General features: G+C 39.6%; 2 protein-coding genes across 10 annotated transcripts in view; both read left to right on the top strand.

The window, feature by feature from the left end:
* The window catches only part of AKAP11 (A-kinase anchoring protein 11), a 68,800-nt gene extending 43,414 nt beyond the window's left edge, over nucleotides 1–25,386 (top strand). For 5 of the 6 annotated variants that reach the window (XM_049852975.1, XM_049852974.1, XM_049852971.1 and 2 more), the window contains exons 8-12: nucleotides 7,563–7,718; nucleotides 11,813–11,896; nucleotides 12,883–12,929; nucleotides 17,557–17,717; nucleotides 21,457–25,386. In XM_049852975.1, the coding sequence (XP_049708932.1) occupies nucleotides 7,563–7,718; nucleotides 11,813–11,896; nucleotides 12,883–12,929; nucleotides 17,557–17,717; nucleotides 21,457–21,597 (589 nt within the window). In that variant the 3' untranslated portion in view covers nucleotides 21,598–25,386. The remainder of the gene's footprint in view (nucleotides 1–7,562; nucleotides 7,719–11,812; nucleotides 11,897–12,882; nucleotides 12,930–17,556; nucleotides 17,718–21,456) is intronic. The other variant, XM_049852973.1, reaches the window with a different exon arrangement.
* On the top strand, nucleotides 12,938–17,550 carry LOC126058027 (uncharacterized). 4 transcript variants are annotated; one of them, XM_049852977.1, is made up of 3 exons: nucleotides 12,938–15,109; nucleotides 15,229–15,754; nucleotides 15,815–17,550. In XM_049852977.1, the coding sequence occupies exons 1-3, from the start codon at nucleotides 14,808–14,810 to the stop codon at nucleotides 16,037–16,039; spliced, it is 1,053 nt and encodes a 350-aa protein (XP_049708934.1). In that variant the 5' UTR covers nucleotides 12,938–14,807; the 3' UTR covers nucleotides 16,040–17,550. The 4 variants fall into 4 exon arrangements, with proteins under 4 accessions (XP_049708934.1, XP_049708937.1, XP_049708936.1 ...); XM_049852980.1 differs by having other exon boundaries at nucleotides 12,938–15,168; nucleotides 15,229–15,581; XM_049852979.1 differs by having other exon boundaries at nucleotides 12,938–15,168; nucleotides 15,229–17,550.
* Nucleotides 25,387–25,959: the final 573 nt, after the last annotated feature.

Below are 25,959 nucleotides of genomic sequence, written 5' to 3'. Positions count from 1 at the left end.
TGGCTTTTATCATAGTGAGGAAATTTCCTTCTATTCCTAGTTTATTGAGTGTTTATATAAAAGAGTGTTGGATTTTGTCAAATGCTTTTTTTTGCATCAATTGAAATAATTACGTTTTTTCCCTTCATTCTTTTAGTGTGTTTTATATTACTTGATTTGCTAATGTTGAACCACCCTTGCATTCCTTGGATATATCCCACTTAGTCACAGCGTATAAACCTTTTAATATCCTGAATTTCTGTTTGCTAGTGTTTTGTTTGTTGGGAAACTGTGGTGGCGTAGTGGTTAAGTGCTACAGCTGCTAACCAAAAGATCAGCAGTTCGAATCTACCAGGCACTCCTTGGAAACCCTATGAGGCAGTTCTACTCTGTCCTATAGTGTTGCTATGAGTCAGAATTGACTTGATGGCAATGGGTTTGTTTGTTTGTTTTTTAGTAGTTTGTTGAAGATACTCATAAGAGATATTGGTCTGTAGGTTTCTGGTGGTATCTTTGTCTGGCTTTCATATGCAGGTGATACTGGCCTCAAATTTCAATGCTCATTAATAGTTTTATTGGAACATGGCTACATTTATTCATTTGTATATTGTCTGTGGCTGCTTTGATGCTACAGTGGCAGAGTTGTGTAGTTGCAACAGACAGAGACAGTATGGCCCGTCAGCCTGAAATATTTGTATCTTACAGAAAATCTTTGTGAACCTCTGTCCTAGAGCTACATTTTCTTTATTTATGATTACGCTTGGGTTCCTAGTACGATGATAGACACAAAATACTTGGTTAATAAAGATTCAAATGAACACGTGGTAGTAAATCAAGCCTTTCTCCAGTTGAAGCAACTTTCCTCAATCAGATGATTTTAACCATTTTTCCTTTTTCTCCATCCCAGCCTCATGAGAGGAAAACAGAGACTGTCCTCTAGACTAGAATCTCTCTAAGACATTATTACCCTTAGGCCCGAGCAGATGCCTTTGCTATTGATTCATCTATTTTCTTGCTTTTTCTCCTTAGAGTTGGGTGAGTAGATAGGCCCCTGTAGTTCTTTCTATAAGCCAGTACTGTCCACTTCGACCTCATTTTCAGGATACTGCTTTGTAGTTCTTTTCTTTTTTCTCTCCCTTTTTCATAATTGTACTAGGGTTCTGTAAGTGCTGACTATTAAAAATTGGCTCTAGTGTGTACAATTTACTGTCTCGTATTTTCTATTTGTTTTTATTGAACTAGATGAAGGTTTATAGAACAAACTAGTTTCTCATCAAACGATTAGTACACACGTTGTATGACATTGGTTAACAACCCCACGACATGTCAACCCTCTCCCTTCTCAAACTTGGGTTTCCTATTACCAGCTTTCCCGTTCCCTCCTGCCTTCCAGTCCCTGCCCCAGGGCTGGTACGCCCCTTTAGTCTTGTTTTGTTTCATGGGCCCGTTCAATCTTTCGCTGAAGGGTGAACCTCAGGAGTGGCCTCATTACTGAGCTGAAAGGGTGTCCGGGGCCTATATTCTCCAGGCTTCTCCAGTTTCTGTCACGCCTTTAAGACTGGTCTTTCTTTTTGAGTTAGAATTTTGTCCTACATTTTTTTTGCAGCTCTGTCCAGGACCCTCTATTGTGATCCCTGTCACAGTAGTCAGTGGTGGTAACCCGGCACCATCTCGTTGTACTGGACTTAGTCTCGTACAGGCCATAATAGATGTGGCCCATTAGTCCTTTGGACTAGTTTTTTCCCTTCTGTCTTTAGTTTTCTTCATTCTTCCTTGCTTCCAAAGGGGTGAGACCAGCGGAATATCCTAGATGGCTGCTCACAGGTTTTTAAGACCCCAGACACTACTCACGAAGAAGAATGTAGAACATTTACTTTATAAGCTCTGTTATGCCAATTGAGCTAGATGTTCCCAGAGACCATGGTCCCCACAGCCCTCAGCCCAGCAGTTCGGTCCCTCAAGGAGTTTAGGTATGTCTATGGAGCTACCTTGGTCCTGCCTTGTACGGGCAGTGCTGGCTTCCCGAGTGTTGTGTACTGCCTTACCCTTAACCAAAGTTACCGTTTATCTATTATCTATTAAAGTGTTTTTCCATCCCCACCCCTTCCCACCCTCATAACCATCAAAGATTGTTTCTTTCTGTATGTAAACCTTTTCATGAGTTTTTACAGTATTGGTCTCATACGATATTTGTCCTTTTGTGATTGACTTATTTCACTCAGCATAATGTCCTCCGGATGTATCCATGGTATGTGATTCTTCACAGATTTGCATTTTCTATTTCTAAAGTTAAAATGTCTTTCATGCTTTAAGAGGTATTCATTCAAATGGATTGTCTTTAAGGCATTATTTGGATTATTTCACAAGTGTCCCTTTTCTTGTAAATGTTTCATTCATGAGAGCAACCGTAAGTATTTCACAAAGCTGTAATGTACACGTGGTGGCATATGTGAGTGTCAGTATGAGAAAATATGTAATCGTGCATTTAGAAGAGCAAAACATCTGAACTATGTTCTGAGCCATCCTTTCTAAGCCAGAATAACATAGAGATCATGATAAACACTTCCCTGGACTCTATCCAATGGGTTATTTCAGCAAAAGAAAAGAAAAGAAACTACTGGATTATGGTGCATATCAGGAAAAGTGTTCATAAAAAAGAACAAAATAGTGATGTTTATGATTCAAGGCTACAGTATGGCTGTCTCTGGAATGCTTAGTATAATTTTGGTTGCTATACCTTAAATGGAGCCCTGGTGGCACAGTGGTTGAGAGCTTGGCTGCTAACTGTTCAAACCCCAACAGCTGCTTCTTGGAAATTGTATGGGCGCATTTTTGCTCTGTCCTACAGGATTGCTATGAGTCGAAATCAACTTAACAGCAACAGGTTTATATCTTAAATACAGAGTGTGGATAACAAAAAAGAGAGGAAGAAGGGGATGTTCTAGGCACTGAGGATACAGATGTGAATAAAACATGCAAAATCTGTGTTCTCTTGGAGGTTAGGTTGTAGTGGAAAGACAGACAACAAACATAAGTAAAATATATAGCATGTCATATAGTGATAAGAGCTTTACAGGAAAAATAAAGCAAGGAACAGAGTTAGAGTGTGCTGGTGGTGGTGATGGGCGGGAACTGTTGGGTGGCTTGCAGTTTTGAATGGGGTAGCAGGGGAAACATGAGTGACAACGTAACATTTGAGTAAAGAACCCAAGGTGAAGAGAGATTAAAGTCATGTGGGAATCTGGGAAAAGAGTGTTCCAGACAAAGGACTTAGGACTGTTCGTATTTGGGTAACTGCCAAGAGGCTTGTGTGGCTGAAGCACAGTGAGCCAAGGAGAGTCTAGAAAATGAGATGGAGATGATGAGAAGGGCCAGAAAGTATGTCATCCTTTGTGAAGGGTGAACCTCAGGAGTGACTTCATTACTAAGCTTAAAGGGTGCCTGGGGGCTGTACTCTCAGGGTTTCTCCAGCCTGTCAGGCCAGTAAGCCTGGTCTTTTTTTGTGAGTTAGAATTTTGTTTCACATTTTTCTCCACCTGTGTCCAGGACCCCCTATTGTGATTCCTGTCAGAGCAGTCAATGGTGGTAGCTGGGCACCATCTAGTTGTGCTGGACTCAGTCTGGTGGAGGCTGTGGTAGTTGTGGTCCATTAGTCCGTCGTATGATTTCTTGCCTGCTGCTTCCGTGGGCATTGATTGTGAATTCAAATAAAATGAAATCCTTGACAGTTTCAATCTTTTCTTCATTTATCATAATGCTGCTTATTGATCCTGTTGTGAGGGTTTTTGTTTTCTTTATATTGAGGTAAAGTCCATACTGAAGGCTGTAGTCTTTGATCTTCATCAGTATCTCTGATCTTCATCAGTAAGTGCTTCAAGTCCTCTTCACGTTCAGCAAGCAAGATTGTGTCATCTGTATATTGGAGATTATTAATGAGTCTTCCACCAATCCTGATGCTACATTCTTCTTACAGTCCAGCTTCTAGGATTACTTTACTGCTTTACATTGTTGTTGCTGTTGTTAGGTGCCGTTGAGTCGGTTCCGACTCATAGCGACCCTATGAACAACAGAACGAAACACTGACCGGTCCTGCGCCGTCCTTAAAATCGTTGTTATGGTTGAGCTCATTGTTGCAGCCACTGTGTCAATCCACCTCCTTAAGGGTCTTCCTCTTTTCCGCTGACCCTGTGTTTTGCCAAGCATGATGTCCTTCTGCGGGGACTGATCTCCCCTCACAACATGTCCAAAGTATGTAAGACGCAGCCTCGCCTCCCCGTCCTTGCCTCTAAGGAGCATTCTGGCCACGCTTCTTCCAAGACAGATTTGTTCGTTCTTTTGGCAGTCCATGGTATATTCAATATTCTTCGCCAACACCACAATTCAAAGGCATCAACTCTTCTTCGGTCTTCCTTATTCATTGTCCAGCTTTCACTGCATATGATGTGATTGAAAATACCATGGCTTGGGTCAGGCGCACCTTAGTCTTCAGGGTGACGTCTTTGTTCTTCAACACTATGAAGAGGTCTTTGCAGTAGATTTGCCCAATGCAATGTGTCTTTTGATTTCTTGACTGCTGCTTCCATGGCTGTTGATCGTGGCTCCAAGTAAAATGAAATCCATGACAACTTCAACCTTTTCTCCGTTTATCATGATGTTGCTCATTGGTCCAGTTGTGAGGATTTTTGTTTTCTTTATGTTGAAGTGTAATCCATACTGAAGGCTGTGGTCTTTGATCTTCATTAGTAAGTGCTTCAAGTCCTCTTCACTTTCAGCAAGCAAGGTTGTGTCATCTGCATAATGCAGGTTGTTAATGAGTCTTCCTCCAATCTTGATGCCCTGTTCTCCCTCATGTAGTCTAGCTTCTCTTATTATTTGTTCAGCATACAGATTAAATAGGTATGGTGAAAGAATACAACCCTGATGCACACCTTTCCTGACTTTAAACCAATCAGCATCCCCTTGTTCTGTCCGAACAACTGCCTCTTGATCCATGTAAAGGTTCCTCATGAGCACAATTAAGTGTCATGGAATTCCCATTCTTCAAAGTGTTATCCATAGCTTGTTATGATCCACACAGTTGAATGCCTTTGCATAGTCAATAAAACACAGGTAAACATCCTTCTGGTATTCTCTGCTTTCAGCCAGGATCCATCTGACATCAGCAATGATATCCCTAGTTCCACACCCTCTTCTGAAACCGGCCTGAATTTCTGGCAGTTCTCTGTTGACATACTGCTGCAGCCGTTTTTGAATGATCTTCAGCAAAATTTTGCTTGCGTGTGATATTAGTGATATTGTTCTATAATTTCCACATTTGGTTGGATCGCCTTTCTTGGGGATAGGCATAAATATGCATATGTTCCAGTCAGTTGGCCAGGAAGCTGTCTTCTTGGCATAGACCAGTGAGCACCTCCAGCGCTGCATCTGTTTGTTGAAATATCTCAACTGATATTCCGTCAATTCCTGGAGCCTTGTTTTTCGCCAATGCCTTCAGAGCAGCTTGGACTTCTTCCTTCAGTACCATCAGTTCCTGATCATATGCCACCTCTTGAAATGGTTGAGTATCAACTAATTCTTTTTGGTATAATGACTCTGTATTCCTTCCATCTTCTTTTGATGCTTCCGGTGTCATTTAATATTTTCCCCATGGAACCCTTCACTATTGCAACTGGAGGCTTGAATTTTTTCTTCAGTTCTTTCAGCTTGAGAAACTCCAAGCATGTTCTTCCCTTTTGGTTTTCCATCTTCAGCTCTTTGCACATGTCATTATAATACTTTACTTTGTCTTCTCGAGAGGCCCTTTGAAATCTTCTGTTCAGTTCTTTTACTTCATCAATTCTTCCTTTTGCTTTAGCTGCTTGACGCTCAAGAGCAAGTTTCAGAGCCTCCTCTGACATCCATCTTGGTCTTTTCTTTCTTTCCTGTCTTTTCCGTGACCTCTTGCTTTCTTCATGGATGATGTCCTTGATATCATTCCACAACTCATCTGGTCTTTGTTGACTGGTGTTCAGTGCGTCAAATCTGTTCTTGAGATGGTTTCTAAATTTAGGTGGGATATACTCAAGGTCATATTTCGGCTTTCGTGGACTTGCTCTGATTTTCTTCAGTTTCAGCTTGAACTCGCATATGAGCAATTGATGGTCTCTTCCACAGTCGGCCCCTGGCCTTGTTCTGACTGATGATATTGAGCTTTTCCATCGTCTCTTTCCAAAGATATAGTCAGTTTGATTTCTGCATGTTCCATCTGGCGAGGTCCATGTGTATAGTCGCCGTTTATGTTGGTGAAAGAAGGTATTTGCAATGAAGAAGTCGTTGGTCTTGCAAAATTCTATCATTCGATCTCCAGCATTGTTTCTGTCACCAAGGCCGTATTTCCCAACTACTGATCCTTCTTCTTTGTTTCCAACTTTCGCATTCCAATCACCAGTAATTATCAATGCATCTTGTTGCATGTTCAATCAGTTTCAGACTGCAGCAGCTGATAAAAATCTTGTATTTCTTCATCTTTGGGCCTAGTGGTTGGTGCATAAATTTGAATAATAGTCTTATTAACTGGTCTTCCTTGTAGGCGTATGGATATTATCCTATCACTGACAGCGTTGTACGTCAGGATAGATCTTGAAACGTTCTTTTTGAAGATGAATGCAACACCATTCCTCTTCGAGTTGTCATTCCCAGCATAGTAGACTATACGATTGTCTGATTCAGAATGGCCAATACCAGTCCATTTCAGCTCACTAATGCCTAGGATATTGATGTTTATGCGTTCCATTTCATTTTTGACAATTTCCAATTTTCCTAGATTCATACTTCGTACATTCCAGGTTCTGATTATTAATGGATGTTTGCAGCTGTTTCTTCTCATTTTGAGTCGTGCTGCATCAGCAAACGATGGTCCTGAAAGCTTTATTCCATCCACGTCATTAAGGTCGACTCTACTTTGAGGAGGCAGCTCTTCCCCAGTCACCTTTTGAGTGCCTTCCAACCTGGGGGGGCTCATCTTCCAGCACTATATCAGACAATGTTCTTCTGCTGCTATTCATAAGGTTTTCACTGGCTAATGCTTTTCAGAAGTAGACTGCTGGGTCCTTCCTCCTAGTCTGTCTTAGTCTGGAAGCTCAGCTGAAACCTGTCTTCGGTGGGTGACCCTGCTGGTATCTGAATACCGGTGGCATAGCTTTCAGCATCACAGCAACACACAAGCCCCACAGTACGACAAACTGACAGACACGTGGGGGACTGCTTTACATAGAGATCATAAACTTAAGGAATTTGTGCTCCTCCATAGTGGTCCCAGTTGAAAATATGAAGAGCTAAGGAGAATTTATGATGCCCTGGGGATAGATACATAATAGAGTAACAGGTGAGTTAAAGGAGTTAGTGGGTACCGTTGCTAGCTTTGTAATTAATGTGCCATGCTGTGAAGTCTTTGTAGTAGTAGCAGGCACAGATAAAGGGTTAGATGGACTATTAATCTGACTCTGAATATCATTTCTTGTTTTTTGTCATCGTTATCATTAAATTGATGGTCTCGTAATTCAGAATCTATGATGTTTCTGATTTGATTTTTTCTTTTCTTTTAGTTCAAGAGAAAAAGACGACTTTCAGTCAACTGAGTCTTTAGGTAGCCAGCAGATGAATCTCAGTATTGGTGAAGACAGCACTGGTAGCTGGTCCAACTTAAGTTTTGAAGATGAACACCAGGATGAAAGCAGCAGTTTTCATCATCTAAGTGAAAGGTAACTGAAGTTTTGCGTGTGATTGCATAGTTTAGGTTGTCAGATCCCAGAATTGAACTATAAATGTGTGTTTGGTGCTTTTAGAAATTCCAAATTTGAAAATCTGCCATTGTTCTTAAAATTTGTTTCATTGTTCACAACATGTTTCTAACAGTTTTTGACATTTATTAAATGCAGTAATTAGCCAAGCTAATTTTCTTTGGGTGTGCCGATAGTTGATTTGAAAAATATTACATATATTTGATTTTATATCCTTTAAACTTCCTGGCCTTTTCCTGAATTTTTGAGGAAAGAAACTTTCTTTCTCTCTTTAAAGAGGATACTCTTTTTCTTTAGTGGATAAGAAAGAGGGCCGTTACCTGTAAAAGGCATCAAAATGACTCTGTAATTTTGTTAATGTTAAAGTAGTAAATTTTTTAGGAGGGTTTCTCTATTGTCCTGTTGTTCAAGAACAAAATGACCTAGAGCATTTATACTTGAATTACTGAATATACATAAATCAACTCATTATAAAACTACTACAGCAGGAGGTGTTTACTTTATATACTTTTTTTTTTTTATATATATATACTTTTTTTGTTTAACTTGTAACAACAGTCTTTGGAGTATTTTATTAATTATGATAATTTTTCTCATATTCTTAAAGGCGTTCATGAATAACCTATAAAATTCTATGAACTCTTTTATTCATGTTAACTGATAACTTAGAAATAAGAAATACCCTTCATAGCTCAGTCTAGGGAGAGGAAAGAATAGTCAACATATTTCCAGTCTTGGCTGGTGTGGCGAGGACCCTATGAGCCCTTGGTATTGACCTACCAGGAGCAGAAGGTGAAAAGACTGTTGGTGGGAGCATGAAGTAGCGTAAGCCAAGGAAATGGCTTTTCACCTGTTAGAACACATCATCTCAGAGTGTTACGTTTGATGCCAAGATTTCTTAAACTCCAGATTTGAAAAGGCAGCCATTTAAAGTAGCCAGAAGTGGAACATTATCACAAATCATATGACCCTTGTGCATCACTTTATCTAGAGTAGAAAATAAGCACTTAGGAAATAAACACAGAGGGTTCTAGGACTTCAGTGAGGGTTGTAGCTTAGGAGGCCCTGGTGTTGGAATGGGGGAACTACAGATAGAGGCTAGTGGCGTTAAAAGGACTTGGAGTCAGTTGAACACCTCTCTGCAGAACCTTATCTAATGTGATGAACAGTAATAGGACCCTGCCAGACTCTGTCCTTGGTTCTTCCCTCTTTACCCTTATTTTACTAGTGGTATAAGAATACCCATTATATGTGGATGACTCATAATGAGGCCAAAAAGATAATCCCATTAACAAAACCAAGGTTCAAAAAGTGAATCAGGTGGAGACTGAAATTATTATGTTTAACACGGGTAAATGCACTTAAGTTCAGAAAAGTAAAATTATTTGAATTCAGGAGGGGGAAAACCTGGCATTTTGTTAGAAAAAGAACTGTGGTTTTAATTGACCATAGTCCTTTGTGAACTAATGACACTATAGGTATTAAGGTACCGGCATTGTATCTGAATGTACAGGCCCATCCAGGGCTTGGGGTGTGCTGGGTAAATGCAGATTCCAGGGCCTCACTTCCCAGAGGTTAAGATGCATCAGGCCTGTGTCGGGTCAGCATGTTTGATAAGGCCTTCAGGTGACATTAATGGGTAAATGCAGATTCCAGGGCCTCACTTCCCAGAGGTTAAGATGCATCAGGCCCGTGTCAGGTCAGCATGTTTGATAAGGCCTTCAGGTGACATTAATGCAGGTGGTTCGCAGGCTACGCTTAAAGATATATTGCTTTACATGCTGAGTCTTTTGATGACCTCTGTAGTATGTGCCATTCCTTTCTGGTCAGAGATCAAGGAGATAAAGACTTCAGTGGTATGGCCACACCTTGCACATTTACTCTCAGTACAGAGTTCAGTAGATGGTAACAATAAAAAAATAAACGGTCATTTCAAATTTTGAGAGATGTTTAGAAGGAAGGTGTAATTATTTGATCAGAAAAAGAACTGATCTGTGTGTGTGAATCCCTGAAAATATTTCAGGCAGTTTGTGAGCCTCTTGGAAGTTACTCAGTGGTAGTTTAAGTAAGAGATAAGTCAGACCTGCAGAATCTTTGAGATTCTTTTTTTATAAGATGTGTCAAAATTGATAGTAGTCTTCCGATGTGTAAAAGCCACATAAGGAATTTTAGTACTTGACTACCTGTGATTTAAAAGTGTAGTATGCCTGTTCTAGACACAGGAAATATGAAAAGGCAAAAAAGAAGCAGGACTGTGTTCAAGAATGAAGCAGGAAGACCATTAGGTGAGGAAATTAGATGGTTTCATGTTGAATTAAGGCAGGGTAACCATATAATCCATTGTGCTTGGAACAGTCCTGGTTTAATTCTGCTGTTGTCATGTAATTATTAAGAAGTGACTTATTTTCAAAGGTGTCCTGATTGAACGAAAGATTACATTGGTCACCCTAGTTAGACATGGAATTTTATAAATAACTGACTTCACATCTGACCCATTTTGAGGTACAGAAGGGGAATGGGGTTAGATAAAAGAAGTTTGAGGTTTTAGTCTTTACATTGTTTAACTGTATTTTTTTTGCATATTCGCCTAGTACTTAGGTGGTGGATTTTTATTATTAATTAAATGGAGGAATCATTGCTATTAGGATATGGGTAACAGTTTCAATTTTATGTTTTTCTTTTCTTAAATAATCATTCTATTAATAGAAGTAAATAGTGTTTAAGATCGTTACTTTTCTCTTTCTCACTGACTCCGACTGTCTATACCTTCTGTATTTTTGTATTTTTTCAATTTTGGTTTCTCTGACAACAGACTACGTGGACAAAACTCTGGTTGTTATTTGTGTGAACGTGTATTAAAAGGCACTGCTTAGTCTTAACTTTTATTCTGTAATGCGTTATGCTTTTCCTTGAGACAATTTGATAATGCTAAAGTGAAAAAAAAAAAAGTGAACATAGTGTAAATTGTTTGAAATTGTTTGGAAACTACTTAGAACTTTAAATAACCATCAGGATTTTTTTTGCGGGGGGTAGCCTTGTCAACATTCACCTATGCATGTAAAATGATTTTATGTTAATTCAGGTTTTGAAAGGAAAATTTTTATTTTTGTAATTGCCTAGTCTTATACCGCCTCATATTGGAAAACATAACTGCTTATCACTGCAGACTAATGTGCTTACTAATTATTTTAATGGTTAGGATTTTTAAAAATTGCATGTTGGAGGTTTTAGTCTGAAATTTTTAAATTTAATTTTGTTTCTGAACACAGTTGCCTTTTATTTATTGCTTTGCAGAAATTTTAGAATGTAATTGCTTTCTTTGAATGTTTTATGAACGTAGCTCTTGCTTTTTTTCTTTTTCTTTTGATAAAAAAAAAAAGTAAAAACTTAACTGATGTGGCATTAGTGACTGGCAGACTAAAGACAAGTATAATTCTTGATTGAGCTTTACTTATTCTAAAGAATGTATTATTGGCCACTTTTTAATGTATGAAAGAAAGGTAATTGGCAAAGTATTTCAAAATTAGAAAACATCTAGTTAGAAGAGGCTTATTTGGGCCTGTGTTTTGGTGTCTTCCATCCCATCTCTCCAAAAAGCCCGTCACCGTTCACACCATCTAAAGACCTGAGAGAAAGTTAACCTTTTTTGTTTTTCTTTTTAAACCTTATCCAAACTGAAGAGTATTGGATTTTATGAGTTAAATCCCAAGATTTGGCACAAGACGTTTATCTCACTGTGAAAGTTCTTCGTTTACTCATTCATTTGCTATCCGAGAAGGCAATGTGTTGTATTACCCTATAAAATAAAGTTAGGTTTAGAATAATTTTCATGGCCTTTTGAAGACAAGGAAAAAAATCTCCTGAATCTCCGAACCCACCCAAGTACCATTTAGAGTAGTGATGATGGTCTCTCTTTGCCTCCATGGGTGCTCCACTCCATTGTGGCAGCTTCAGAACATCTGTAGTTGTCAAGGACAGAAGCTGTTCCCAGAAAACGAAGGTCGTCTTTACTGTTCATTTTCTAGTTCAGCTCTATTCTCTTCTTCCTCTGGCAGTAATGGTAACAGCAGTAGCTGGAGCAGTCTTGGTTTAGAAGGAGATTTGTATGAGGACAATTTATCCTTTCCAACATCAGACAGGTTGGTCCAGACCAGAAACTTAAAAGCTGATGAGTCTTTCACCACTAATGCATGAGTCATGTAAAGAATGTGGGTTACAGTGCAATATGTATCAACTTGCTTTTCTTCTATATTTTGACATGATTCTGCTTGATGAATTTACATCTAATGGAAAAAATTCAACTATGCTACGATTTGACTGACATCTAATGCAAAATATGTTACTTTTATGCATGTGTTGCTCCTCTGCTTGCTCCTTTCATTCTACCAATTATTCATTAAAAAGAGCTTGCTTCCTACAGAATTTCTGTTTTGGTTTTGGTTTTCGTTTTTGTATATAGTTTCGTTTCATTTATACGAAAAGTGTAGGGAAAATGTCCTCTGTTAAAAAAATACGTGTACAGATGACATCATGAGAGGCATTAAGAAATGCCTAATTATTCATGGCATTCTATGATACCCCAATGCTATGTTATCTAAAACCAAATTAGCAGAATATTTTGGCTTTGAATGTAATTTTATGAAATTACCTGGCTTTTTTTTGATATGTCAAGGAGGAGCCCTGGTGGCACAATGGTAAAGTGCTTGGCTGCTAACTGGAAGGTGGGCATTTCGAACCCACCAGCTGTTCTACAAGATAAAGTTGTGGCAGTCTGCTTCCGTAAAGGTTACAGCCTTGGAAACCTTATGGGGCAGTTCTACCCTGTCCTATAGGGTCGCTTTTGACTCAACAGCAATGGGTTTTGGTTTTTTATACGTCATGATAAGACTTCTCGGTTACTGATAACTAAGTTGTCTTTGGGCATCATGTGCAATTCATATTTTAACACGAAATGGTGTGAGAAGCAAAGCTTCCTTTTTTATCGTCATTTTCCCCTTTCTAAAAGTCATATCATATTGTAACAATCATTCCTTACCACGTGTTAAGAGTTGGTTTTAATACCGTTATTAATTAAAACTTGTTTGTTTTTGTTTTTTTAACTGCTTCTGCTATTTTATTGAAAAAGTGACGAACCGGATGATAAAGATGAGGAGCATGAGGACGATGTAGAAGGTAAATGACATTTTGTACTTTGCAAGGTGTTTGCATTTTTTTTTGTGTAAGGGTCCCTAAAACAGTCTGTAGTGTTTATATTTGTGCATTTTCATCACATGGGCCCTGTGTTATTTGTGTAAAACATTACAAATCAGAGTATTCTTGAACTAGTTTTCTTTATTCAATTTCGGGTCTCTTGTTGAGCAGTTTATGTTATTTGACTGTTAGATGAATGAAGTACTCATTGATGTAAACACAAAAATACTTGAAGAGAGTTATTCAATCATTTGAGAGATAAGTTTATGATAACCTCTCTCTCTTATTCAAAGTAGAAAATTCTAAAATCCTTACTCATATTTTAAGAGATGTTGTTGTTGTTGTTAGCCCTGACTCATGGTAACCTCGTACATGATGGAACAAATGCTGCCCAGCTGGCCCTGTGCCGTCCCCATGATCGGTTGTGGATCAGACTGTTGTGATCCATAGGGTTTTCTTTGGCTGATTTTCCAAACTAAGTCATCAGTCCTTTCTTTCTGGTCCATCTTAGATTGGAAACTGCTGAAACTTGTTCAGCATTATACCAACACACAATCCTCCATAGACATTATAATTTATTATAACTGTGGTATATTATTGGAATAGTTACTTTCTTCCTTCCAAACCGGTAACTTCTAAAATTAGTTTTTAACGCAAAACTTACATAAATCGATAAATAAAAACAAAAATGTATTTCTAAATGAATTAATTCCTCCCCCGATTTCAACCCTACACTCATATACACATACTTGAAGAAAACATTCAAGTCTTCTTTTAATGAACATCGTTCCAAATATGTAAGTATCAGATATCATGGGTCACAGAGTTATAGATCGTGGCTTGTAATCTTAATTCAAATGTTTAAGTGAATCGAGAAAGTTTTCATGTTGAGGCTGAATTTTCATTATATTCAGGTGGTTGAATTTTTTTTCCAAAAATCTTTACTTTTCCTTAGTTACAAAAATACCAATAGTATCTTCTAGAGTGGCACATACAAAAAATATTTATACTGCTTGAAATACTTATCTTTGAACCACTGATTTTTCTTTTTCATTATTGTTTCTCTAAAAGTGGGAAAACTGAGAAATTGTCAAAATGAATTTCTTGAAATATGCTTTATGACACCTGAGTTTTTGATCGATTTCATCACCAATTGTATTTCCTTGTTTAGGAAAGTCATGTAATGTTGCTCAAAAAAAAAGAAGAAGATTGCCGTAGGGGTCAATTCTGACTTATAGCAATCCTGTGGGACAGAGTGGAACTGCCCCACAGAGTTTCTGAGGGCCACCTGGTGGATTCGAGCTCCTGATCTTTTGGTTAGCAGCCAGGCCCTTAACCACTGCCCCACCAGGGCTCCACAATGTTTCTCAAGATATTTCTTTTTCAGCTGAAATTCTCAGATTTAAGATTATTATTTTTAAAATTCTGATGTCGCTGTTAAGTAGACATTCTTCCTGTAGGCCTCTTAGAAGTGATTTTTTTCCCATTGGATGTACACTTAAAAGTAGGGAAATGATTTTAGAATTATTGATAAGCTATGTAATATTTGTTTTATTTTTGTTCACTGAAAAAGTGTTGACTTTGTCTAGAACATTTATCTACTTTTCCCAAGTAACAGCTATGTACGGAATTATCCCAAAGCTATGTTAATGCATGCATGTAGAGATTCTTTTCCCTAATGTACAAGTTATTACTAACTTTACTGAGGAATGATTTAGAGAAAAGAAGATACAAGTTAATATAAATATGAAATTCATTTAAGAAAAGAAAAAACAAAAAACACAAATTTTACTTCAGGCACTAGCCAGGCTATTCAGGATTTCTTTTGTGAAATAGGTAGAAAGTAGCAAGGTCGGTTACATGTTGTTGTTGTCAGGTGCTGTTGGGTCAGCTCCGACTCCTAACGACCCGCCCGTGGACGACAGAGGGGATGCTGCTCTGTCCTCCACCGTCCTCACGGTCGTGGCCCGTCCGTGGACGACAGAGGGGATGCTGCTCTGTCCTCCACCGTCCTCACGGTCGTGGCCCGTCCGTGGACGACAGAGGGGATGCTGCTCTGTCCTCCACCATCCTCACGGTCGTGGCCTGTCCGTGGACGACAGAGGGGGTGCTGCTCTGTCCTCCACCGTCCTCACGGTCGTGGCCCGTGGACGACAGAGGGGGTGCTGCTCTGTCCTCCACCGTCCTCACGGTCATGGCCCGTTCGTGGACGACAGAGGGGGTGCTGCTCTGTCCTCCACCGTCCTCACGGTCGTGGCCCGTCCGTGGACGACAGAAGGAGATGCTGCTCTGTCCTCCACCGTCCTCACGGTCGTGGCCCGTCCGTGGACGACAGAGGGGGTGCTGCTCTGTCCTCCACCGTCCTCACGGTCATGGCCCGTCCGTGGACGACAGAGGGGGTGCTGCTCTGTCCTCCACCGCCCTCACGGTCGTGGCCCGTCCGTGGACGACAGAGGGGATGCTGCTCTGTCCTCCACCGTCCTCACGGTCGTGGCCCGCCCGTGGACTACAGAGGGGGTGCTGCTCTGTCCTCCACCGTCCTCACGGTCGTGGCCCGCCCGTGGACGACAGAGGGGTGCTGCTCTGTCCTCCACCATCCTCACGGTCGTGGCCCGCCCGTGGACGACAGAGGGGGTGCTGCTCTGTCCTCCACCGTCCTCACGGTCGTGGCCCGTCCGTGGATGACAGAGGGAATGCTGCTCTGTCCTCCACCGTCCTCACAGTCGTGGCCCGTGGACAACAGAGGGGGTGCTGCTCTGTCCTCCACCGTCCTCACGGTTGTGGCCCGTCCGTGGACGACAGAGGGGGTGCTGCTCTGTCCTCCACCGTCCTCACGGTCGTGGCCCGTCCGTGGACGACAGAAGGAGATGCTGCTCTGTCCTCCACCGTCCTCACGGTCGTGGCCCGCCCGTGGACGACAGAGGGGTGCTGCTCTGTCCTCCACCGTCCTCACGGTCGTGGCCGTGCTTGGGCCCGTTGTTGTAACTGCTGTGTCCGTCCATCTGCTGAGAGCTAGTATATGCAGATACGTCGTTATTCAGCTTTTACTCTTACATGGAAGTTATAACGATATTTTTAATTTGTTAAATTAGAAGGTGGTAAATTAGGTTTCTTTTTGTTTTTTAAATTAGGGGATCGATTGATGTTGGGTTTACAGAAAGATCCAAAATGATGGAAACCTAAGATAACAAATCTCAATTTCTTTCTTTGTAATTTTTTTTGGGAGTTGCAGCATGTGAGCCGTTCAGTATCTAATGACCTCTCTAAACAGAGCTGTTTGAAGGTGCGTGTCAGGCCAGGCAACCAGGAGCCCTGAATGGAGCAAACATCAGCAGTAGCAGGAGAGAAGCATTGGTTCTAAGCCCATGAAATCTGCAGGATTTCTAAAATGGCCTAGAAACCATGCCTTATACTGTATAGTGCACCAGACCCATTTTTTATTGAAAGTCAGTGGGGGAAAGTGGAAAATAAGGGCAAAAAACTTATTTCAAAAGAATAATGCAGACTTTTTTTTTTTTTTTAGAGGCCAACACAAATATTAAAAATTATTAACCTAGAATAGTAGCCCTGTAGTAACCCTATAAATTGTAAAAAAAAGAATCAAGGACATCATCCATAGTATTTCCGTTCCTGAGACCAGCACGCCCGTGTGCTCATAGGCTGGTGGTATGGGAGGATCTGTGTCAGGCAGCTCAGCTGATTACTCAGTCATCATGAAGCAGGTGTGCTAAACACCTGCGGTTCGTCCACAGATCATTCATTTTGTAGTCAAAGGTGATCATCGCTCTTTATGTTGAAACATAAATTTTCACAAAAAGGAAACAGACTCTAGTGGAACATCTTATTTATTATAGGGTACCAGAAAATTCTCTGGTCTGGCTTTTGGGATGTAAGAGGTTGTTGCATAGGGCTATTTTTTTTTTTTTTTTCCCTCGTCCTATTTTGCGTGAAGATTGAATTGATTAAGAGCAGTGAGCCAGACTGTCTGCGCTCAGATCCTGGCTCAGCCACTTCCCTGCTTTAAGACCCTGCTCTCTCTCTGCCTTAGATTTCTCCCCTGAAAAATGGTAGTGATACTAGTTCCTACCTCTGAGGGTGCTTGTGAGAATTAAAGGAGTTTGTGTGTATAAAGAGCTTGTTGTGCAGTACTTAGATGTAATACATACCATAGAAGTGTTCGCTGCTGCTGTATAAAATAGCCCAGAAAGCTTTCTGAAAGTGCATTTTTATCTGAGGTTTTTATTTTTGTGTTTCGTTTATATTTTCATTATAAAGATAGCTTTAGAAAGTTTTATTTTCTCTCCTTTTACCTCTAGACCATCTTTTGACACAAGTCACGACCTTTGTAGTACTGGAATTCAGCACATCAAAATAATGTTTTACATTTGTGCTATCAGTAAATGCTCAAAGTTACTCCATTGTTTTCATGTTATTTTGCCCTTCCAAAGGAATGTTTTAGTTGATGTTATGATGTGGTTAAGGTGCATTTTTTTTCATGATTCGTTGGAATCCTAAGAAGTGGAAAACATTCATGAATCCTTAACAACGAAGAGTATTGTGTTGAATTGATGAGTTTCAGTGCATCATATTGTTTAAATTTAAACATTAGGTTTGGGACAAGATGGAAGTACTCTGCTAATTACCAATATTGACATGGAGCCGTGCACAGTCGACCCCCAACTGAGGATTATTCTTCAGTGGCTTGTTGCCTCTGAGGCTGAAGTTGCAGAACTTTGTTTCCATGACTCGGCCAAGGAGGAGTTTATACTAGTAAGTATCTACCGTATAGGGTGGTGGTGAGGATACCTTTAATAGCATGTCATACACTTTGTCACGTGGTCAGTCTAATAAGGTGTCTGTTGATAGTAGAGTGGTTAGGTTCCTAGACTGTGGAATCCAAGTTAACCACTGAGCCTCAGTTCCCCTTGCGGCACAATGGAGATAAATATAGAGTATACCTCGCAGGGGTTTGTGAGGATTATAATACTGTAAGAAAAATAATTACTGTGTTGTGTGGCATGTACTGAGTTCTCAAAGTTAGGTATTATTAATAAGCATTTTAAGTGTTTATCATGTGGAAGTTTGAGTTATTCCTTTCTATATTTAACTGATTCAGAATTGAGCCTAATAACTGGCATGTTTCTTTCTGTTAATCCAGTTTCATCGTATGAGAAGCTGGCATTATCAAAAGCCAATAAAGTTTAAGCATCTAATAACATTCAGATTTGATGCACTAATGTGTTACTTTTATGTGCCAAGCACTTTATTAGTCATGGTCTTCAGTTTACTGTTTTAAGGTTTGTGCCCCAGAATTTTCCTTATCAGAACTTTGATTTAATCTTAAGGGATATAGAGTAGTCCAGTGAACAGCCAGTGTGATCAATAATAACAAAAAAAGAACAATTATTACGGTTATTCTTGATTTCTGATTCAGAATTTATGAAGATATTGTTGAAAGAAGTATGTGAAAAAGACAAATTTTTTTTTGTACTTACATACTTTTTGGATTTTTCCAGTTTGGAAAAAAAAAAAAAAGTTGCTATCGAGTCAGTCCTGCTTCATAGTGACCCCATATCTGCCAGAGTAGAACTGTCCTCCATAGGGTTTTCAATGGCTGATTTTTTCAGCAGTAGATTGCCAGGCTTTTCTTCCAAGGCTCCTCTGGGTGGACTTGAACCTCCAGCCTTTCAGTTAGCAGGCGAGTGTGTTAACTGTGTGCACCTTCCAGAGACTCCTTTTCCAGTTTATGTTTTTATTTTTAGGCAGAAGGAGAAAATGGGACAGAAAAGGATGGTTTGGAAATGAATTGTCAAGGGAAAAAAACGGGTAGGGGAAGTGCCAGAACTGACCTTGGGGAGGCAAACCATTTTTAGGAGACATTTAGTCTTGGGTAAACTGAGGGCTAAACTAAGGAGGGCCTTAGGTGGAGCTGAGAGTGATGGTGCTGGGGTAAGGGGACCTTGCCTCCATGTAACCTAGCCCAGGGGGTCATTGATGATTGAGTGCAGTGGGGGTTGCATAAAGGTGGATGACAGTGCCTATTGCCACTTATTTCAAATAGTGACCCTCTTTTACCATGTCAGCAAGAGCCCACAGGACTGCTGAGTAGGTGCTAGGAAGCTAGGAAGCAGTTAAGAAGCAAGTACGGAACATTTTTGGTGATAATGACGATAATAGGAGTATTGTTTCTGGATAATACTCTGTTGATCCTGACATTTTCACCTTTAAGCAGAATAAGCATTATTACCATAAGGATAACTAGAAGGTGACAGATAATTGTAGAGGACAGTTGTAGTTGTCGAGTTGATTCTGACCCATAGTGGCCCTATAGGACGGAGTAGAACTGCCCCATAGGGTTTTCTTGGCAGTAATCTTTACTGAAGCAGACTGCCCCATATTTCCACAGAGCAGCCAGTGTGCTTGAACTGCTGACCTTTCAGTGAGCAGCTGAGCGCTTAACTACTGATACAGGGACAGGGAAGTATAAAAGTTAAGCATATTTACTGAAAAGAAAATAAATTGGACTTAATCAAAATAAACTTTTATGCTTAAAAGGACACAGTCAAGAAAATGAAAAGACAACTCAGAATGGGAGAAAACATTTGCAAATCATGTATCTGATAGGACTTGTATTTAGAATATATAAGGAACTCTTGCAGCTCAATAATAAAGAGACAACCCAATTAAAAAATGGGCGAAGGATCTGAATAGACTTTTCTCCAAAGATGATACACAAAATGGCCAGTGTGCACATGAAAAGATGCTCCACATCATTAGTCATCAGGGAAATGGAGGTCAAAACCATAATGAGCTACCACTTCACTCCCACTAGGATGATTATAATCTAAAAGTCAGAGAATAACAAACATCGAGGAGGAGTTGGAGAAATTGGAACCTTCATCCATTGCTGGTTGAAATATAAAATGGCGTAGCTGCTTTGGAAAATATCCCAGCAGCTCCTCGGGAAGTTAAACAGAGTTACTCTATGATCCAGCAGTTCTACTCCTAGGTGTATACTCCCCAAAATTAGAGACATATGTCTGCACAAAAACTTGTACATGAATGTTTGTAGCAACATTATTCATAATAGCCAAAAGTAAAAACAACCCAAATGTCCCTTAACTGTTGAATGAGTAAATGAAATGTGGTATGTAGCCATACAATAGAGTATTATTTGACAATAAAAAGGAAGCACTGATACATGCTGTGGATAAACAATAGACGAACCTTGAAAATATTAAGCAAAGTGAAGGACGCTAGTCACAAAACTTGCTGTATGATTCCATTTATATGAGTGTCCAGGATTGGCAAGTCTGTAGAGACAGAAAGTAGATTAGTGGTTGTTGTCTTGGGCTGAGCGATTTGGGGAGAAAATGAGGAGTAACTGCTAATGGGTACAGGATTTCTTTTTGGGGTGATTACAGTGTTCTATGATTGTGGTGACAGTTGCTCATCTCAGTGAATATAGGAAAAACCATTGGATTATACACTTCAAATGGGTCAGTTTTGTGGTATGTGAATTATACATCAATAAAAAAACCAAACCTGTGCCATTGAGTCGATTCCGACTCATAGCAACCCTATAGGACAGAGTAGAACTGCCCCACAGAGTTTCCAAGGAGCACCTGGTAGATTCGAACTGCTGACCTTTTGGTTAGCAGCCGTAGCACTTAACCACTATGCCACCAGGGTTGCCATACATCAGTAGAGCTGTTTAAAAAATTTACATTGCAAAAATTTTAAGTAGTTTTTATATAAGTTAATAGAAAAAAATGAATTTACATTCTGACTGGTACAGATAGAGTTTATTTAAACCTGTATTTTTCCTTTTTGGGGGGAACATTAAAATTTCTTAACTTAGAAAGCCATGTTTCCGTTGAAGCTAGGGAGTGTATTCCACAACAAACCATACTGTATGTGGTGGGAGGAAAATCTGCCTCCTTTTATTAAGCTTGACGTCATCTTTATTATTTTATGTTCTGAATGGAGGGTGTGGCAGAAGTATTCAGTTCAGAATTTCCTGTAGAGGTGCAGCCTCTGCACTCCACACAGCCTTATCAGCTGAGTGAGGTCTGTGGGGTTATGTCTCTAGCAATCCCAAAGTGTCATTTCATGGGGTAGAAGTGTTTATAAAGGCCAAAAACAAACAAAACGAAACCTGCTGTCGAGGCGATTCCGACTCATAGCAACCCCGTAGGATAGAGTAGAACTACCCCATAGGGTTTCCAAGGCTGTAATCCTTATGGAAGCAGCCAGCCACATCTTTCTCCCGTGGAGCTGCTGGTGGGTTCAAATCACCGACCTTTTGGTTAGCAGCCAAGTGCTTTATCCAGTGTGCTGCCAGGGCTCCTTTTAGAAAGGCCAGGAAGGAAAGATGGTGCATGTGGGTGAAGGGCTGGTGGTTTAATTCTAAACAGCAGGCATCTTAGTTTCATCTGATGTTAAAAATAAAAACTTTGTTATAAAATTGTTTTTGATTAACACTTGGCCCGCTTTTCTTTCTTGTTAGCTTTCAAAACGATTACAAGAAAAAGGATGGAAAGTGGGCGCACTCCTGCAGGCTGTGCTTAAATACTATGAAGTGACGGAGAAGACGTCCCGTGAGGGGAGATGTCAGTCACTGTTTGACTGGCTCTTGGAAAATGCATAGAACAGATGCCAAACCAGTAGATTTTATTATTTGTTTTGGGATGGTAAGAAACCGGTAAAGACGTATAGGGTAAAATTTGAGAAGCAAATCTAGCCTCTTAAATGCGTGCATCACACACTGTATATAGTTCATACTTTTGTAATCTCTGTCAAAATACTATCTTCATTTATTCTTCTATCCACGTGTATTGTGTTCAGACTCTGACAACATGTATGTGAAGGAAAGTCTGAGCGTGAGGTTTTCAGGGCGTGGTCCCATGGCATTCTTTTCGCATCCAAATAGCGCTGCTAGAAATTGCACTGAAGGTGGCTGAGAACAGGCTCCAGGGATAGAGTTATAATTTTGCTTGCTGTGATTAGAGCAATGGGTATGTGCCTTTGCAGACAAATCAGATCCTATTCATAACTCATCTGACATCAAATAATAAAGTCGAAACTAACCTTGTGTATCTGGAAGACCTTTTTGTCTTGTTTTTAAAACCCAGCTTTATTTCACAGCTCAGCTGTTGGTAGCTTTTTTAATCCCCCAAACCATTTAGGTTTCTGTGGACACCATAGGTGAGTCTCCACAGCCTTTCCTCTGGTGGCTTTATTTACCAGTGCTGCCAGTTGTTCTGGCATGCAAGTGTGTGTGTGCATGTGCGTGTCCATACGCGTGTACATGTATGTACACGTGTGTGTGTGAAGAAATACCCTGACCTTGCAGGTGGTTGGTGTCCTCTTTTATCTTCCTGTTTCCTTGGTTAGAAACCCACTATTAACGTGAAAAGGGGGCTTTAAATAAAATGTCTGTGAAGATGGTGCAGTGAGAATTTTTATTTCTCTTTGACTATTTTGGTCCCCTACTTATCCTACAAATGAAAATTCAAATTGCAAAACGTGTTGAAAATTGAAGCATTAATAAGGAGGCAAATTTATGAAAGCCCAATAATAATAATAACATTTTTCGTTGTTGGATTTTTGAACCCCTTCCCTTCCCACAGCAAGGATAAGCTTTTCCTGGAAAAATGGGGAGTTTTTTTTTTTTCTCTTTCGGATAAAATATATCAGCACTCTTTTGTAAAGTTCTCTGCCAGGATCTTTCTGGACTTGACAGTTTTTACTTCTTTGTCTTAGAAACTGCAGGTTGATGCGATTAGAGGACCAAGGTTGAGTCTTGGGTTTGTGTGGGGGTGTGCATGTATGGTGTTTGGTTCTCCCTGGAGGATTTTGTAATCTAAGGTAAACCACTTTTGGTAGGGACTTTGATTTAGCTCCATTAAACCGTCTTTTTTCCTGAGCACTGACAGTTCTAGAAGCTGTACAAAGTATGCAAGGTGCATCAACCTGCTAGGGGCGGGGAATAAAGGCATTTACATAAATTTGAATTAGTAATTATAGTAGAGAAACGTGTTTTATAGTGAAAGAGTCAGATTTGCTTTTTAAGAATGCCTACAGCTATTTAAATATTTTCCAAGGTTAAATGATAAGCTTTGGGTTTTTAAAATTTAAGAACGTAGAGATAGAGCGAGGCTTAAACATGAATGTTTGCTAAAGATCCTCGAGGTGTTTTTAAGGCGAGGAATGCAGGCAATGTAAAACCAGAATTGTTTCTGCCTGCAGCTTCTCAGAGCTTGAGGTGTGGTAGCACTGGACTGGATTTTCAGACATCAGGCACAGCAGTGTTTGCTCTTGTTAACTGTAACGGGAATTAATTGATTCTTAATTTTAGATTGTGTTTTTATAAATACATTAAGTATCAAGTTGTGTTTAAAAACGTGGATGTACGTATGTTTGATCAACAGCAAAACTGACTTCTGAATTTCTTTTAAACTAGTGACAACATATTAGTTGTGTAAAACTTTCTGTGCTTGAAAATATTTATGTTTATTTAAGGTAGTACGGATTTTGAGGTAAGATTTTCCTCCTATCCTTGTTTCCTTTCTGTTTTTTCTGGAGCTGTGTTGCGCTCAGAGTTCCCTTATTTAACCACTGCGTGACGACGGGACGGTTATTAGGCATTAGCGTGCACAGTAATAACAACAGTGGAACTCCACACGTGTAGTAGTTCAGTGCAAGGGCACAGAGGAAAATAGGCAGTATCTGCAGATAGGAGGAGAAGTGTGAGTTACGCTTTCTTGTATACAGAAAACGTTTGTGTTTGGAGCAGTATCTTTTCATCAAGTACAGTCTAAGCTTACTTTCTTTCAGGGCACTTTGTGTATGTGATTTTCCAAAGACGTTCTAACTCTGTTGAGGACAGCCCTCACTGTCTTATTTTATTACAAACCTGCTTGACATATTTATATTGTAAGACTGCCATTCTGTGCATTTTGGACCTTATGAAATACCGTGTTTTATTCAGAGCTGCTGAAGTTGTGGTGTGCATTGAGCTGAACTTTCTGTTTATCAATTCAGGAACCATTGAAGGATCTGCGGAATGAAAATGAGGGAAACCTCTAATAGGGGTTTTTCAGAACATTGTTCTTAGACTGAAGTGTGGTAATATTTCATAGTCTCCCTTCCTAAGCCAACTTTAAATTACTTTTCTATTTTGGACATGCATTGATTTTGAAAATATTTCCTGATTTATACAAAAAGGAATGATTTCATTTTTAAATCACAGAAGAAAATGACAGTATCTCTTGATGGTTTGATATGATTTAATGGAGTTACAGAACCTTTGAGGCACTCACCCAGTGGATACACATGATAACATCTTTATACGTTGAAAAATGTTCTGCTTACTCTTTCAGATATTTGATGTGAATCAATTTAATTCATAATACCTTAATTTTGCTTAAATAAGGGCTTTATGTTGCTGCTGGTAGGAAAATTTAATTGCTTATTAAGTACACCATGTAATAAAGTGAAAGTTTGCACACGTGACTTTGACAGTAGTCTATGTTCCCCAAATGCACAGTTGAATCTTGACTCATCCGCAGATCCCAGATTCAAATGTCTACTTTCTTAATTGCTTAGCTAATGTTTTTCTTCCAGAATTCATATTGTCCCTTCACCATCAGCATATCTTTTTAAATTTTACATTTTTCAAAGGAGACTTTCCACAGAACTTTTTTTTTTTTTTAAAATAATGTATCTGTACTCGGGGTATAGGGAAAATACTACCCAATTAAAAACCCTGTCTGCCTGTCACCAGCATAAGAGAATTAGAACTTCTGGTGGGAATTTTAAAATTGTACTAAAGTGAAACGTTTTCCCTCGTTTTCAGCAAAATATCCTCTAAGCATTTATTCGGTTACTGTATTCCTGCTCTGAAGATGCAGATACAGCATTAGCCACTCATGTCACTTTATTTATTTATTATTTTTTACCATCCGTGTACATTCCTTTTGTATGGGTAGAGTTGTAGTTGTAGAAGTTCACTGTTTGGTTTTCATTGTAATGTTTGAATACCGTTCAATATCAGGCTTAAATATTGCTGGATTTGCTAACTTTGGTTACTTGTGCAGTGTTAAAAGTAATCCACATTCTTGTTTAATATACCAGATATATATCTTTAAATAATTGTAGCCGTCTGTTTGACTGTGCTGAATTATTACATTAAGATCTTATACTGTGTAACAGTAACTTTTTTTTTTCCTCTTCAGTAATTTAATATATTCACTTACCAAAACATGAACTTCAGGATGCACTAAACTTTGTTTTAGCAGTGACTCAAAGCAAACCTTTCATAAATTACTTATGTAATAATTTGCAATTAATTGTCCTTTTCTCTTTTATCTTGTTTAAGCCTGTGATCTTCCTTCCCTCAACTAAGAACCCTCCAATAAATTTAAGAGATGCCTGGCCTTGGATTTCATTCTGTAATATCTCGTTAACGGCTCCGTACTGGACTAAAACAGCCACATGCATGTGGTGCTGCTGTGATAGAAGACATATTGAAGGATCTGAATGCTCAGGTCATGGTTCTCAAGAATGAGAGAAGTCAGAGATATTTTTAATACTAAGACCCTGGGCTGTACCGCCTTACGGTGCCTCTAGATGCTGACCTAAATGGAAAGGCTGCTTGTCCAACTGGCTTTCTTTGGAGGCATCTCTAGGTGGACCCGAACTTCCAAACTTTTGGTTAGCAGCCAAGCATGTTAACTGTTTCACCACAGTAGAACCTGGTCTGGGGCAAAGAGGGTAATATTCTGTCTGGAAGGGTTGAAGAAGAAGTATTTTCAGGAGAGAATTGAAACCCCCAAATTTGGCTTTTTACTCCCCGCCACCCTTCTTTTGAAACAGACCTCTAAATGAATTTCTTAGCTTAGAGCAAAGGGTCCAAACTGGACTCCTAGGTACTGAATTCTAATCACTGATATGTTTTAGCTCAAGGTGTGTGTGTGGGGGTGGTCTTTTTAAATAAATTAGTCACCAG

Source organism: Elephas maximus, chromosome 14 (assembly GCF_024166365.1).
Source record: "Elephas maximus indicus isolate mEleMax1 chromosome 14, mEleMax1 primary haplotype, whole genome shotgun sequence".
Lineage (NCBI taxonomy): Eukaryota > Metazoa > Chordata > Mammalia > Proboscidea > Elephantidae > Elephas > Elephas maximus.
This window is presented reverse-complemented; position numbering and strand designations above follow the sequence as displayed.